Genomic DNA, 17,893 nt, shown 5'->3' with positions numbered 1-17,893 from the left:
GACTACACCGTCACCCCGGGTAGGGGCAGCAAGGTTGACTCGAAGGTCCTGGTCCTGGTCCTACAAAATGGAAACAGATATTGTGGCCAGTAGCACTCAAATAAAGACGAACCAACCAGTCGATCTGCAAAGGAAGTCGGACACGCCAGGAGAGCCGAGTCATCATCGGATAAGAACGAAACACACAACTACCCAGCCGGTTCCAGGGCTTGCCTGGTCTAGGCGCGAGCAGGAGTGGGAGAAGCAACCCGAGGCAACCAATCAATCTCCGAGTCATACCAAGATGGCCTCCCCAGGTCATACCCCACCGGCTGGCATCCCAGACTCGAAGCAGGAAGACAGTGTTGGTCTCGACCTGACAAGGCAAAATGAAGCAAAAATACAGGCAGATACTTGGAAGGGAACTAGAGTAACATCCCCGTGGAAAAGAGGCCGAGCGTCACGTGATCGAGAGTCACGATGGAGGACAGACTGCCGATATCAAACTGAGCTCACCATAGGCACCTCAGACACTCAAGGCCCCATCCCTCCAGACATCAGCAACAGAGCTTGTCTATTCAAAGACGAACCATTGGCGAACACTCATCACGACATACGTCCACCTCAGAGACTGATAGTGGAGATGGACTGAGAAGTCAGTATGTTTGTTTGTTTTGTTACAAAGGGGGGAGATGTTGTGAAGTCAGCACACCAGTAGTTGGGAGTGGGCGGAGCTAGGGGGGCCAGAGGAAGAGGAGGAGCAGACACAGGAAAGGGTCAGTTAGGATAGGGACAGGGCAGGAGTAACAAGCCTGTAATAAAGCTCCAGTTATAACAGCCACGTGTGTCTGTAGTTATTGTAGCACGATGCTACACCCACCAGTAAGAGGGAAGAGGTGTGGCGCTGCTGCCAGGGCGTCAGACACTGGGGTTCACGGTTTGATCACCGGCACCAGCTGCATGTCAGCCCAGCACCATGTGACTATGGGCAATAGCTCGCTTAATCTTCCCGACAGCCCCGGGCGCCGGGATGCCTACGGGTAGCTGTGCGCTTTACAAATACTGGATTTAATTTTTTTTATGTGTTCAACAGTTTGAGCCGGACCAGATCCCGCTTGCTATTCATCCAGGTGACAAATGAGTTTGCTTGTTAAACTTGTGTGGCTAGTTTTGAGGTAGTCCTTACATTGACTGGGTCCACTGGATAGAGTGAAAGCATTTCATGTACAAAAGGGTAATCGTTTATTTAATGTTTACTGGGACTTTACCTCTTGGTTTGTAGGAATTTCCATATCTCTATTGGTACAGTAAATACTTATTTTGAAATATTAGAGACAGTGACAATCTGCCATCAAAGTGTCATGCTTTGACTAATTGAGGTCTTTGTATCTGCATGGTGGAGTTTTGTTTATGCCTGCATAATCCTAAAAAATACTAATCCTGCTCATATGATTCTGAGCTGTCCTCAGAGAGCACTGGTGAGAAACAGATACTATATTACACTCATTCTGGACCACAGTGAATTAGGTATATCATTTAATTGATATTTGCATTTCATTAAAAACATTAGGTGAGCAGGTCACTACGACTCTCTACAGATAAAATAGGTATTTATTTTCAGTGTCATATTGACAGTATCTGAGTTTATTGTCGTTACTGAATGTGTCTTCCTGCTCAGTACAAAATACAAGTTACGCTCTGAATTGTAGAATGAGAAAAGTGCAGGATGATCCGATCAAGAACCGATGGTACTTTTAAATTTTTGGTAAAATCAGATTAGGCAGAAATAGTGTCAGCGCAGGTATATTAGTGGATTGTGTCACCAACTGGGCTAGAGGAAGGGACTCAAGAGCAGGTTCCTAAAGGCTGTGATTTCAAGGAGATGCAGCCATATATTGCACAATATTATTTGAACTAACTCTGTTACCTCTCTAGAGTACAGAGCACTCTACAATTGATGAGCAGTAAGGTTCATAGGATGTTGCCAGGGAGGCGCTGGTAGCAGCAGCGGACCATGCAGTTAAGTGCGGTGAGGCTAGGTGGGGGGGTTTCGACAGACGACGATGAGGGAAAATAAATTATTTATTTAATTTTCCCTTGTGGTCGTCTGTCCAATCCCCCACTCCACAACCTGGCTCCACCGCCCTACGGCTCATATGTGAACAGGCCGCTCCGGGCTGATAGACTGTTTGTAAGACATGGACCCCCATCCCTGGCGATATCCCCTTTTGGCTTGGCAGCCCGACTCCCTAGTGAAAGCAACCGATACACCAGTGGCACTGCTCACTGAACGATCCCTGGTGCAGAAACCTTTCTGGTGTTTCTTATCACCACCCCTTTTCAGGGACGGACTGGGAACACAAACCAGCCCTGGCATTTTTAAGGAACCTGCCTGAGGGGGGAGAGTGTAGTTGCTAGTTGGAAGCACTGCTGCTGCTTTTGTTACAGGCGGTCGATATTGAGGCACTGCTGTAAAAACAGCCCCACTGCTCCAAAACAGGCCCCCACCCTTTCAGACCACTGGGAAAACGCCCACCCTGCACCTTTTCCACACACCTTGCTACCTCAAACAGAGGTTACTAGGAAGAATACACTGGTTCTAGTGCATGACCCCGGGGGAGGGTGTGAGTTTAGGGAAGTTGAGAATGAGATCTAACTTGGGCCCGCAGAAATATGTACTGTTTCTAGGATATATGACAATGTTATTTGACTGGATGGAATATGATGATTTGGAAACCAATAAAATCTGTTTGAAAGTAAAATACAATTGAAGTGCAGTTTCAGGGTATACCATAACCTGGACTGAACATGGACTGAAAAGCTGAAGTTGAAGGAAGGGAGATCAGTTTTATCGCAAGAGCAAGAGATTCAGAGATGCTTCGGAGATATTGGCACTTTCACCTCCCTGGTGATACTCACAATTATGGTCTATTATTTATACCACTACTGGCCTGCGTGCAAGTTCTGGTGAGGGGGTGCCCTTAAACCAGCTTTCATTGATGAATATTGTGTTTGATTTAATTGTCGTCAATAAAATGTAACTTGCTCTTTATGCAAAGTAGTGATTATGGATTCAACAGAGAACAGCGTGGCACATTGTGTATAGGAAACCACGACACACCAGGATGGCAAGAGGGTAGCCAATGCATATATCTGTATGCATTCTAATTTTAATAGATGATGGATCGAATACTATTTAACGTAAACTTTAACTTGCACCACTGACTATTACATCGCAGAGTGTTTCGCCTGTTTTTGCTGCTTGTTCAAGTCTGGCCTTCTATCATATTCCCTCACTAACATGCAAACACCAGGACAAGCACTAGGCATCTCTGTCCTAGTATACTTCCAAAAAAGGATCAAACAATCCTCTTTCAGTCTCTCCTTTTGTTCATATCTTGTGAACTTCCATGCTGTGGTCAAAACCTATTGCAAGAGCAGAAGGCACAGATGTTTAACCTACACCACAGCTTCAGCCCAACCAAAATATCTGCAACACTACCAGCATTCGGCCATCCAGGGAGAAACTAAAAGGGCCACTCCAAGGTCTATGCCAATTCCATAAGCATGCTTATTCTGCCAAGTGCCACTCTATTCCCAGTCACTAAGAGACCCACAAATGACGTGGGGTGGTTGTTGATTCATATAACTACTGTTATCTTTTCATGTAAAAGGAACTCCCCACTTTTTGGTACTAGATAATAGTTGTTTCTACTCTAGGTCATCTATTACGAGACTCAACATTTTGTAGACAACCAAATGTAATATTGATCTAAATTTCTCCTTATCAGTAATCCTAAAGATCAAAATCAGGACACCTTATACGAAGAAACCAATCAAAAATAATTTTCAAAATCATACAATAAATATTTTCTTCAAAAGATATTGCATGTGTCAGTTTAAGCACAATTAAAGCAAATGCGTTTTTGTGGCCTGGGCAATGTTTAGTGTTGAAATACGTGAGCAAAGTTCTGCACTGCAATGTCTATTCGACCTAACCACAAAATGCCTGATATTGACTCCTGGCATCAGTGTAAACAAGATGGAGACTATTGTTTGCATCAATAAGCAATTATGTTTTGCAGTGTATGAAAAGGAAATTAAATCTAACATGTCGAACCTGAGGGTATTTACAATTTTCAGAGCTGTCGATGCAAAAATTAGTTGATGTAATAATTTGCGTAAATACCGCCAGTAGACGTTTCCCAGGAAGAAGAGTGTCTTTTGAATACTTCTTATGTAGACTGCTGCATCAATATTGTTCACATTTGAAGGGAATCCAAAATCAACTAGAGAGCGCTCCGACATCTCCATGGTTAAAGTATTTATGATCCAGTATTTAGAACCTAGGAAAACAGTCGACAAACATATTTTAACTGGAAATTTCAAAATGTCATTATTTCTAACTTCAGGTACTTTATGATCGTGATAGTTGCAATAGCTTATGAAATGCAAAACGATTTATAAATTTACAGTTACTTTCCAAGGGGCAGATTTATGTTAACTGGCGCCTCCCCAGGGAGGCGCCAGTTAATGTGCGCCACAGTGCGCCACAGCTCCGCCACCCATGGTACGCCGCATTTACAATGCGGCGCACCATGGTGCAAAAACGGCACAGATGTGTCACGCATCTGTGCCGGAAAGGTGGCGCATTGCTGGAGTTGCGTCGCAAGCGCGACGCAGCTCCAGCGTGGCTCGGGGGTGCCCCATCTTCACAATGCTGCGTCAAGACCTACGCCTGCTTCAAGCAGGCGCAGGGGTTTGACGCAGCATTGGCCTGAAAGTGACTTAGTGAAATCTCATAGATTTTACTCAGCCACTTTCAGGAGGCGTTCCTGCGCAGGAACCCCCCCCCCCGCCCCCCCCCCCTGCGCAGGAACGCCTCCTTATGGCTCAGGGCTGTACAACGTGACGCATCTCCTAGATGCGTCACGTTGTAAATAGGGCGCATTGTTTGCGCCGCCGTTGTGTCAAATAAAGTGACGCAATTGCGGCGCAAAGAGGCGCAAGGGCATCATAAATCTGCCCCCAAGATTTTAAAGTGAATGAGGATTTTGATAAATTTCTATAGTGATTTATTTTAAGTAGGCCACGGTGGAAAGTTTCACTCTACATGAGGAATTGGCATCCCATAGCACAATTTCTGGTTGCTAGGTGGATTTCCGAAAATATTCTGAGCGGTCAGAGGACTGCTTCCCGAGCAGATTTTGTACTCAAGCGGCAGCAAAATGAACTTGGATAGGCATGCACTCTTTCACTCCGTGGGGTGCCTTTCGTGATGAATTTTCAGTGCGGAATGTGCTCTCTGCGCTAAATTGCAGCATGAGCAGCACAACATACATATCCACCCGTTGGCTGAAATCCCCAGAATCTTGCAATGTTTTTATTAATCCCGGGCGGAGCTGGTGTCGTGCCACTAGGCGGAGTTCCACGGAGTTGGAAAGAAACCCTGCTGCACTCCGCTCCGCTTCCCTCCCCTCCACACTCCCTAAAGTAATTATATTTAAAAAAAAGCCACTTACTTGCTGTGGCTGCCTCCTCCTCGCCATGCTATCACTCTCCTTCCTCATCCTCGCCAAGGACGAGGAAGAAGAGTGAGAGCATGGCGAGGAGGAGGCAGCCACAGCAGGTAAGGAAGGGAGCGTAATTTGTGTATAAAGGACTTATATTTTAAAATTGGTAAAAGATCAAATTGATAGGAGTAATTAATTGTGTAAAATTGTTTTTAACATCTACTGATTGCTGTGAAATGTTTTTTTAAAATGTATGTTTTTTAACTTGTAAATCTTTGATGGCTAGGTTAGCCGAAATAAAGATACAAATGAAGTGCCTTTTTAAAATTATAATTACATTAGGTAGGGTGAAGGGGCCGGATAACTCCGCTCCTCCATGGAGTCGGAGTTTTACCTGAACTCTGCGTTCTCAATGGAGCGTGGAGTAGGCAAAACTCAGTAAACTCCGCTGGCGGAGCAGAGTTACCCGCCTGGGCTTAGTATTTATGCAACTCTGTGAAATTACACAGAGTAAAATTCTGCAAGTTCTGACCACCCCTAATTTTATAATTGCAGTAATTTGAGAACTGAGTGATACAAATGGCTCATAAGGCAAACAATAGCCAGTGCTGTGCAGCATAGAAGAGGCTGTGGTTCATTTTCCTGCACCATAGTGTGTGAGTGAACATACTGGGCACCATGAAAGGGTTTCGGCAAGGGATTGGCAAAACTCACATCATTTCGTGTAGTATAAATCACTACAAAATAATGTGAAATGACGCATAATTTCAGCAAAATGCATCTTCCACTCTAAAAATTCCCAGAAAGCTCAGTTTGGACAAAAATTCAACTTGAAAAAGTAAATTCAAGTTGATTTCTGGTTGCTTGCATTCAAAGCCCTGCCGCTTGTGTTTGGATTCGTAGTTTTGTGCACAAAAGTTACCCAAAAATTCCACTTTGGTAAAAATCTACTTGGAATGTTTGTGGACTGCCCGCGTTTAATCAAGTTGATGCAGGAAACTGAGTTTCTGGAGGGGGCCCCTACCCAAACAGTAATCCCAAATTTTGTTAGGGTCAGACACAAGCAAAACCCAAATCAACCTGTGCTCAACTCTCTGGTAGCTTGGCACAAAGCAATCAGGCTTAACTTAGAAGCAATATGTAAAGTATTTATGCAGCACTTTAAACAGTGATAGATTGAAAACACCACACAAGAAAAATCCCACACTAATTTAGAATAATAGAATAATAGACCAAACTATGGTCATCTGGTTGAGATGCTAGGTCCTGCGTCGGAGATGCGACATGCAGCGGTGGTTCAGATAGAACTGCAGGCTGTGATGCAAGGTGCTGAATTGTAAATGCGTTGCGCAGTGCCTGTTCTGACTGTGAGATGTGTCACTCTGCATCGGTTCGGCCCAAGAAACACATCTGGGGCTGGCAGAGCAGGACTGGGGAGGCACCACTTAGGGATCACTTGGGGGCAGGACTCACAGAAGGCAGAGTCCAGGAGCTGAGTTCAAGGTGGTTGGGACCTTTTCTGTCCTCTGATTATAAGGTAAGCCAACTGGTCCTTGAAGTCAGCCTGTCAGTCCTGGATTCAAGAGGCAGGTCCAGTCCTTTTCACTCAGGCAGCAGGGCAACACGCAGCAGGGCAGCAAGCCACAGGGAATCAGAGTAGAAGGGCAGCAGTGTAGCAGTTCTTGCGGAAGAGCAGCACAGCAGTCCTTCTGACTCTTCCACAAATTCTGAGGGTCCAATATTTATACCTTGTACCAGCTTTGAAGTAGGAGAAGGTTCTGGAGGTTTCCAACCAGAGAGGAGTTTTGAATTTCCTACCTCCCTGCCCTGGCCTCAGCTTGTCTTGGGGCACAAAAGACTAATTGAAACCCTTTGTGAGTGTGCTCAGGCAAACTTTTATGAGGTGTAAGAGTGGTAGGTGTCAGCTCCTCCCCCCTATCAAGTCAGAGATCGCCCATCCTGCCAACACCTCTTCCCTCTTTGTCTCACTGTGTGGGAGCAATACACAAAGGCCCATTGTAAGCTACATCTAGTCATGTAACCCAGGATACAGACAACCAAATTGGTTGGGACAGGAAAATGACAACTTTCTGAAAGTGGCATTTTCCGAATTGTGACTTAAAATCCAACTTAACCAATAACCCCTTCGGTGCGCATGGCGGCCCCTGGCCATCATGCCTCATGGTGGGCGTGTGCGAAGGACGGCTGTGGGCCGTCCGAATCCCACCCACTATTTAAATCGCCCGCAAAGGGCGAAAATGTGCGCAGCGTCAAAGGGGTTAAAGAGGATTTAGACACCAAACTCAACATTCCTATACGCTCCTAATTGAAAAATATCACTTATTAAATGTAAAAGGGTAACCTAATATTATCCTATGGGAGAGGTAGGTATTGAAGTAATTAAAACGAATGTAAGTGTGTTCCCTCCCAGGGCATGTTAAACTTGAATGTACATGTCAAATGTTTTAAATACACTGCACCCTGCACTATGGGCTGTTTAGGGCCTACCTTAGGGGTGAGGGATATGGATTAAAAAATAAGGTTTTTGTCTGGCAAAAGGTTTATTTTGCCAGGTTGAAATAGCAGTTTAAAAATGCACACACAGGCTGCAATTGCAGGCCTGAGGCATGTTTGACAGGCTACTTAAGTGGGTGGCACAATTCATGCTGTAGGCCCACTAATAACATTTAATTTACAGGCCCTGGGTACAGTACTACTGCTTTACTAGGAACGTTGAATGGGTTAAATCCATTGTTCTTTTGCTCACCATGCCACCCCAGTTTAGACCCAGCCATATGCAAATCAGTCTTGACCTTGTGCCTCATGGGAACAGTCCAGACTGAATTGCCAAGTGAGAAAGGGACCCACGTCTGGGCATACCCGAGTGGGACGGGTATGCCCTGACGTGGGTCCTGTGGTCTCCATGCGACTGGAGTCAAGCTATCCTGGCTGATGAGGGCTGAAAGCCCGAAACCAGTCCTAGGATGCAGTTTGGGCTGGACTGTTCCCATTTGGTGCAGGGTCAAGACTGATTTGAATAATGGCTGGGTCCTAACTGGAATGGCATGGTGAGCAAAAAACGATGGATTTAGGCCCAGATCTCTATACTGGTGTGAATGTATGACATTGTTCTGCATTCTGTCCATCAATTGTTCTTTTTGCATTTTCATCCCGAGTGGGACGGGTATGCCCAGACGTGGGTCCCATGCTCTCAATGCCACTGGAATCAAGCTAGCCTGGCTGATGAAGGGTAATGCACAGAAACCGGTCCCAGGATGATTGTTTCCAGTCCAGGGAGGACCTGGCTTGGCAGTTTGGTCTGGACTGTTCTCATGAGGCACAGGTTCAAGACTGATTTGCATATGTCTGGGTCTAAACTGGGGTGGCATGGTGAGCAAAAGAATGATGGATTTAACACAGATCTCTTGACTGAGGGTGAGTTTATGATTTATTCAACACTCCTTTATCCACATTCTCTCTCTTGTCCAGCCACTCTTTTGTCATGTCCTGATGTGTACTTCCACCCCCAGTGTGTTGACAGACTCTGACAACTCCTGCTGCATTCTTCGCTCCACCGAGGATGTATGGAGGCCATGTATTTCTCTGTAATATGATACACCAAAGATCCTTTCAAAGTCTATCGCCTGCTCAGTGAAGTTCCTCTACCTGTTCAGTGGGGTTGGCTGCATTTTGAGGCTCGAGTTTCAATACTGCATCCTAGAAGCCACGCAGTCCAAGAATGATGTGTTTGCTGGATTCATGAGAGTCTGGTGTGTGTGATTGAGGTCAGGTGAATAGCATTTGGCTGTATTTTCCATTCTGAGATTTAAGTAGCAGAGGTGGAGCTTTTCCTCTCACTGCTTCCACTATGGAAATGTCCGTCTACAGAGGTAGATCAGAAATTTAGTCATAAAGTAACTAATGTTAACTGTACAGTTGTAGATTCTGTGGTGAGAGTCTCCACCACATCATGTAAGTGGGGTGGAGACTCATAAATACTACAACATTTTGGAGCTTTCTATCCCAAATTGTTGAACACCCTTTGGGTAGAGATCTCCATCAAGGTGTAGGCGGAAATCTATATGTTCAGGGATCTTCACAAGTAGAGCTCCTTTTGTAAAGCAGGTCCTCAGTATCCTTATTATGAGTCAGGTGCGTGCTTACTTCTATACCTGATAAAAATGAGCCTCTAGTCATAAATGAAGAAACAATGTAGGGAGCTGTTGGTGATCACTGAAAGTGGCTTATTTTCAATGGCTAAGTCATCAAGTAGTGTCAAGTAGTATCTAATTTCTATATATTTATTCAATCTAAGGAGACTCTACAGACAGGGCAGAGATTTCTACATCGTAAAATAGAAAAAAAAATGAAAATGTTTATTTAACTAGAAAATAAATATATATTTTTTAAAGCAAATATTAATGCCAATGCATTGTATATATTTTCTAAATAAAAAATGCTATAGCACTATCTTTCAGATTAAAACTTTAAATAATGGAAATATATCAAATTAAAATAAAATTAATTTTCTGAAGTTTAAATTATCCAACAAATTTGCAACTAAAGAAAAAAAATAACATTTTAAATGTACATTACAGTTGATGTATAGAATTATTCAAAATTAATGTCATTGTTACATTATTTTTTAATTCAAAATAGGTTGTTAATATATTTTATAATTAAATAATAAATGTATACTTTTTACATTTTATAGTATTAATTATATTTTTAATTTTTTTTTAAACTTTTTAAAATGATTTAATTGAATTCCTTTATCAGCATATGGAACTCTGAAGTGACATACAATATTCCAACTTATACAGCAGGGGGTTCTCCATGGTGACACCATCACCTTTCCCACAAACGACTTAGGGTGGACATCATAGCTGTCAGGTTCTGTAATTGTCTAAATGCAGTGATGTCATGGATGAACTCAAACTTTTTAAAGCTCAACACCGAAAAGACTGGGGTAATTTAATTTGGTCAGAAGCCCTCTGTATGGAGCCAAATATGGTGGCCTCCTGAGGCCGGGAGTTGTCCTGTCCCCATGACTAAGGCTAGGAAACTTGGATTTATGTTTTACAGTGATCTAAATCTTGCGCAACAAATTAATCAAGTATCTTCTGCCTGCGTTTTCACTCTGAAGGTTTTGCACATGATTCTGCCATTCATCCCACATACCCTCAGGAAAACAGTAGTTGGAGCCCTAGTTCTCTACAGAGTCGATTACTGTAACGCCTTATATCTGGGAGCAGATAAAGGTCAGATCACCAAACTTCAATCATTGCAGAATGCGACTGCTCGTGTACTACTTGATCTCCCCAAGCATCATCCCACATCTGCTAGCATCAAACAGCTACATTGGCTTCCGGTGCAGCAGAGAGTGGATTTTAAGGCCCTTAGTCTTGTACACAAGCCACTGTATGGAGGAGGAGCTGCGGATATTCAGCACCTATTTCCCTGGTATTCGCCACAACGCTGCCTCTGGTCAGCCAACACAGGACTGATCCTGGTCTCCAGGATAAAAAGAGCTAGATGGGGAGGGAAACTGTTTTCCTACCAGGTGGCCAAACTGTGGAACTACCTCCCCACTCTGATCAGACTACAATCGAACAGAGCTCTTTTCAGAAAATTGATGAAGACCTGGCTCTACCCTCTGCTTTAGAATCATTAGCGCGGGCTTTGATATTCACCTACCTCAGCGCCAAGATGCCTCGGCAATAGTGCGCTTTATAAGATCTCGGTCAGTCAGTCAGTCAAGGCCTGATTACGAGTTTGATGCAGTAACGCCAGCTCTGCGCTGCACCAAACCCGAGCAAGGAAAGCCCGCATATTACAAGTTTAACTAGTGTACTGTCCTTTGTCTTCCCCATGGCAGTGCCTGAAAAACAGGAACCGCAATGGGAACCACAAAAAAGTTGCAGCACGGCATGGACGGTGATGGTCATGCAGTGCTGGAACTTTGGGGTATACAGACAAGGGGGCAATGAATCCCCATTGCAGGGGGGCATGGGAGCCCTGTAGGGCCCCCTTTGTTCCTTCGCCACCAGCTTTTTTATGGCTGGGCTCCCGCCATAAAATGGCTGGCGGTGGTGAAACTTGTAATATGCTAGTCTCACATACCACATTGTGGCGCATCCCCGGCACTCGTAATCAGGCCCTTAAATCCTTGTTGCATAACTCTTTCATATGAAAGAGAGAACATGTTCTCAAAACATGAAGAATAAATATATAATCTCAATTGTAAAAATGAACTTGTCAAAAAAGGTGTTAGACATTTGATGCAAAAAGCAGTTTAATAAATGTCAGTATTTTTTTTAAAGTGTAGTGGATACACTCAGAGAAATTCTAACTCTTAATTGCTTACCCAAGAAGTGAAAAAAATAAATGTGTTGCCATAAATATCTAATTTCTTCTTGTCAATGTACAGCTAGAAAAACATGGCAGAAGAAAGCAACCTTTTGTTTTTCGTTCTTTAAACAGCTGCTTAAATGAAGCTCCTCAAACTGACCTGACTTTCCCCTCGGCTGCTGGCAACAGGCACGTTGACATCAGAACTCAACCTTAATAAATTATTACAGTTGAGTGTTGGTATTATAACTGGCAACTGGGTGCATCACCAATTGTCTGTTATTAAAAAAAATTAGAGACAGGTTTTTAATAGTGATTACAGAATCCTAGGTATTGTACTCATAAAATGTACCAATTGTTTCTTCTATTTCAATTGACATTTTCTGTTAATTCCATCTATTGTGATGAAATATGAGTTTAAATATGTTCTCTTTAAAGACCCTAAAATGGTTTCCTTTCAGCAATGCCAATACTATTATCTTATTGGTCATTCTTCAAAGTTGCTTCATTTATTGATTTCACTTCTGTAAGATCATTCATAGCACAAAAGGGATCGATATTACAATCCATGATGTCTGATAGCTGTATCCAATTATGCTAGGTGTCATAGGAAAGACAGATGAATTATCATATTTAATCAGTGAACTCTGCTTCTTTGGTGAAATCTCAATTTCTTCACCTTGCTTTTCTTACAGAATACATTTGTGTTAAACGTCAAGGAGCTGATCCTGCAACCTTGATAAGATTTATTGGTTGGATTTCCATCAAATTGGAATTGCACAGATTTCATAAGACCTTCCCTGTATAACTTCTGATCATAACACTTTAGTCTTCAGATTTCAACTGTGAATGCACTTTTTAGTCCAGGCCTGAGGATTGAGCCAGTATAATAGCATCGTACTCATCATGAGGCTTTCTCTAAATACCACAAATTTGAAGTGTTGATTACTGTTTGTTCCATGTAACCAGAATGGTCTTACCTGTAAAAAGGTAGACAGCGCTCTTGTATGGAACTTCAGAAGCAGCTTCAATTTTTGTCAAAATCTTAGGAAAATAACTTTGGATGAATCCTTGCAAGTTGTTTATTCCCCAATGATTGTTCAGCCACATATACCTAATAAAATATAACCATAATAAAGATCTATATTTTCAAACATTTGAGGATGCATATTATTGAATCAAAGAGGCGCATTGATGTAATGTAATGTATCAGTTGCTTGAGTCCAAATTTTCATTTATACTACCTACGAAAACAAAAGCATTTTATAACAATTTCGCACTGCTTAAATTTAGGGGCAGAACCCAAAGTGGAGTTATGGCTACATTCTCCCATCCTTCCATGTAGGCGTCACTCACTCTCAAATAGATAATCTGTTTGCCTCCTGAGTAGACGCTAGTAGGATTTTACTGGTCATAAAATGTGAATATTTGTCTTTAAAATAGTAAAACACAATTTTCTTTGAATGGCCCATTTTTTTATTGTAATACCTTGTTCCTTTTCTTAGTTTTGCTACATGTGCTTCTATAGTGTCTGTTTGGCATGATTCTTTCTCCTTCCTGTTATCTTGCTTGACTACCTCTCGCACTAAGGACCTAATTTAAAGTCTGGTGGTATCTGAAACACCTCATTCCTTTTAGCCTCATTTGGCATCATCAAGTCAAAGGACATCTAATTCCTGGTATGTGGCCAATTGTTGACAACACCCTGCTTTCCTGGGCCAGAAGTCAAGCCATTGTCATTTGGCTGCAGGGTTGTCGCCTCCCAGCCAGAAATTTGCATTGAGTCATTGGAGTATGCTGACAGTCACAACTACTTCTAAAACAGTATTGACTTAGACAGATCAATGTATATCTATCTATCTATCTATCTATCTATCTATCTATCTATCTATCTATCTATCTATCTATCTATCTATCTATCTATCTATCTATCTATCTATCTATCTATCTATCTATCTATCTATCTATCTATCTATCTATCTATCAATCTACTACACACACTCACACACAGAGGTGCCCCCCCACACACATATATCACCTAGTGGCAGTTGCCAATTGGCAGTTTGGTTGTGGTTCCATAGGAATGCATTTTTTGTGTTACTAATAACGTTGGCCCGCTTTAAAAATCTGCATAAAACTTTCTCAAAAAGTTCTACTTTTGAACTAGTTTGCGCATGAAAATATTCAGAATGATCTGTCAAGCAGGGGTCGAGAAAAAGAGCTGGTCCTAAAACACGTTTTCTGGATCACTGAAATAATATCAAGGGACAAAATATCGACTTGCAAAAATATCGTGGACAAAATATCGACAGTCAAAATATCGAGTTTGTATCTACAAACAGGTAAGTACAAAAATATCGAGTACAAAATATCGTTTACAATGATATAGTTGTAAAAACATATCGACTTTATTAAAAACAGTGTTAAATTAAATTAATATTAAAATTTAATTACTAAAATATACTTAAAAATACTTACATTAACTTATAATAATTAAATAATAAATAAAAATAATAAAATATTTTTTACAATCTTATTTGTTAAAACATATATATATAGTAACATACTATAATTAAATAAGATACTATTATATTACCGTACGATACCAGAAGTGTAAAAAATACTATTCCCACTCCAGTGGGTGCAACAGTAGGGAAAACTGACCCAGAACCCTAAAAATACCCCTTTACCCATGAACTGAAAACTGACCCTGAACCCTAAAAATACCCCTTTACCCAAAAACTGAAAACTGACCCTGAACCCAAAAAATACCCCTTTACCCAAAAACTGAAAACTGACCCTGAACCCTAAAAATACCCCTTTACCCAAAAACTGAAAACTGACCCTGAACCCAAAAAATACCCCTTTACCCAAAAACTGAAAACTGACCCTGAACCCTAAAAATACCCCTTTACCCAAAAACTGAAAACTGACCCTGAACCCTAAAAATACCCCTTTACCCAAAAACTGAAAACTGACCCTGAACCCTAAAAATACCCCTTTACCCAAAAACTGAAAACTGACCCTGAACCCTAAAAATACCCCTTTACCCAAAAACTGAAAACTGACCCTGAACCCTAAAAATACTCCTTTACCCAAAATTACTTAATATTAATTAATTACCAATTAATTATTAATTAACAATAACAATAAAGTAAATATATTAGCACATTAGCTGTAATTAATTTAATTTAATAATTAATATTATTTTTTCCCAATTAATTAATTAACAATAACTCAAATTTATATATATAAATAAATTACTCTAATTAATGTAATTAACTAATTAATATTATTTAATTACCAATTAATTAATAATGAAAAATATGTACAACATTATATTAATTAATTAACTAATTATTATTAATTAATTACCAATTAATTATTAATTAAAAATATTTACAAACATATATTAATTAATTAATTATTATTAAATTACTCCCCACCCTTATCCCCTATTAACCCAACATCCCGCTCCTAAACATTAACTACAATTTATATTACTATTAATTAAACATTTTTATTTTTTTAACCTTTTTTCTACATATTATCGAAATTTTTTACTTTGACTATTCATATATATTTTGTTGATATTTTTGTACTCGATATTTTTTATCATTATTTTAATCGATATTTTGACCAACTATATTTTTGTTATCGATATTTTATTATTATCGATATTTTTAACTCGATATTTTGTCCATTCGATATTTTGGTGTCGATATTTTGTCTGTGCACCACGTTTTCTCATGCAATTTCCAGTAGGGACTTTAGAGACAGCTGCAGCCAAAACAGCTGAATACAATTACAATAAACTTTGCAGAAAGCTGGATCTTTACTCAGAAAGTGTGCATTTTGTGATTTGGTGCAAATCTGTCCAGTAGTTTTACAAAAACGAAGGTTCAAATTTGATGTATATTTTAGGCCACAGAGAATCCATGGATATTCAACAGTTCAAAAGATTAAACCTAATTGGCTGCCATCAACATCAACAAAGATGGTGCAGCAGCCATTTTAGGATGCGGGGACTTAGTGCCCTGTCCTGAAAATTTTTTTTAAAAAAAATCAGAGGGCATATTAAATGGATACGCTGAGCCCCTCAGCCAACTAGGGCTAAAGCTATTTTTTCAGGAGCCCCATCAGTGGGCCAGGGTCCAGGGATGAGGGGGGGTTGATGCATCATTTGTTTGCAGGTAAGTTTTGAAGAGGAGTTTACCATATTTTTTTAACGCACTCCAAGCTGAAGCTGTATGCCCGTCAGCTGAAGTGCAAGATCCCCATTGTTTGGTTTCATGGTTGAAGTTTGTGGCCTGAAGATTGTTAAAGAAAGACTCCAAGACGTGTTTATGGCTTTTTAGAGTGAAAATTCTTTGAGATTACTTTTTCAGCAATATTCATTATTAATCATTGAAATGTATTTACATTGGAATACATTGGATTATAATTGGTGATAAATTATTGTGGTGATTTAATGATAAATGCAGTAGGTCTGGTTTGTATATGATGATGTCCTAATTCCCTGATAAAGCCAATATGCCTGTCTTTTAGGTTTTGGACTTCTGACCCTTACACAAAGCCAGCAGGTCTGCCTTACTTATAATGACATCCGCAAGATTGTTAAATTGTACTCTACATAGAATGGTATAAATATCTTGGTAAAAACATCAGCCACAGAAAATATCAAATTTGCATCCTTATACTGTAAACTATAAAAATATTGTCATCAAAATATTAACATTATAATTGTAAGTATATATAAATTGCAATTATATTTCAAAATAAAGGTTACATTCTCCTTTTTAAAATTAATATATCCTAAAATATTTAACAGATTACAAAAAATAACATTAATTTATTAACTATAAAAATTAAAATAAATATAACTTCTAGAATTATTTTTAAAAATCCATTAGATATTACATTACAAATTGCAAACACATTATTATACACATAAAACAGTTATTAAATAGAAATGTATGTTAAATTTATGGTGAAGAATAAAGCATCACATCAACATATATTTATGAATCCTGTTTGTAAAACAAATCATATTTTGACTGTACCCAACTACTATTAATAATAATTAAAAATATTGGATAATATTGGAATTTGTTTATTAAAAATATTTTAAAAATACATCTATATATACTTATTAATTTAAATTAGATATTTTAATATCTTAAATATAATTCCGGAATAAAGTAATATTTAATATTATTTAACCACATCCATGCTAGGCATTTTCCCCTGCTGTGCTGGGGATTATCCAAAATGATGGTTTCATGACGAGCTCAGCTCGTCATCAGTGTACCAGCAGTACACTGCATGACGAGCTGAGCTCGTCATGAGTGTCGAAGGTGTTAATAATCTAACTCTAATACAATCGTATTATAAAATAAATAAAAACTATTCAAATTCACTATTCCAACTACAAGCCTGCAAAAACTGGGAAATTGCAAACACTGGGAAATAATGGGGATAGAATTTCCTATTCTAACTTAAAAGGACATATGGTTTACTATTCTAACTTCACTGTAACAGAAACTGGGGAAACTGTATACAAGGGGAGTAGATATAGTATTCAATTCAGTCTAACTAGCATTGGGGAAACAGCATGCATTGAAGGGGGGCAAAATTTATATTCTAATTCCTGTCTAGCAAACAATCAGGAAAAAATGTTCATCTTAGAGGCGGCAGGTTTACTATTCTAACTCCAGTCTAACATACATTGGGGAAAGTATATACTTTGGAATACTCAGATGTAGTATTCTAACTTTAATCTTACAAACACTGGAGAAAATATATACATTTGTTGGAGGGCAGATTTACTAAGATAACTAAACTCTAATAAACATTGGGGAAAGTGCATACTTGAGGTGGTGATTTAATTATCTAACTCCACTCTAACAAGCATTGGAGAAAACACATACAGTGAGGGAGGTCAAATGTACTATTCTAACTCCAGCCAGTCTAACAAACATTAGGGAAAGTGCAGGAATTGAGAGGGTTGGATTTATAGGTTTGTGAGCACTTTATAAAACATCTTTAAA

General features: G+C 40.0%; 1 protein-coding gene across 1 annotated transcript in view; it reads right to left on the bottom strand.

Moving 5' to 3' along the window:
• LOC147698692 (collagenase 3-like) overlaps nucleotides 1–17,893 on the bottom strand; it is a 116,092-nt gene that overhangs the window by 33,576 nt on the left and 64,623 nt on the right. The window contains exons 7-8 of the mRNA XM_086933493.1: nucleotides 12,824–12,957; nucleotides 4,169–4,325 (exon numbers count right to left, since the gene is read on the bottom strand). Of these exons, the coding sequence (XP_086789619.1) occupies nucleotides 4,169–4,325; nucleotides 12,824–12,957 (291 nt within the window). The remainder of the gene's footprint in view (nucleotides 1–4,168; nucleotides 4,326–12,823; nucleotides 12,958–17,893) is intronic.

The sequence above is a fragment of the Lissotriton vulgaris genome, chromosome 8, assembly GCF_964263255.1.
Source record: "Lissotriton vulgaris chromosome 8, aLisVul1.2, whole genome shotgun sequence".
NCBI lineage: Eukaryota > Metazoa > Chordata > Amphibia > Caudata > Salamandridae > Lissotriton > Lissotriton vulgaris.
The sequence above is the reverse complement of the archived record's forward strand: the minus strand, read 5'-3'. Positions and strand labels throughout refer to the sequence as shown.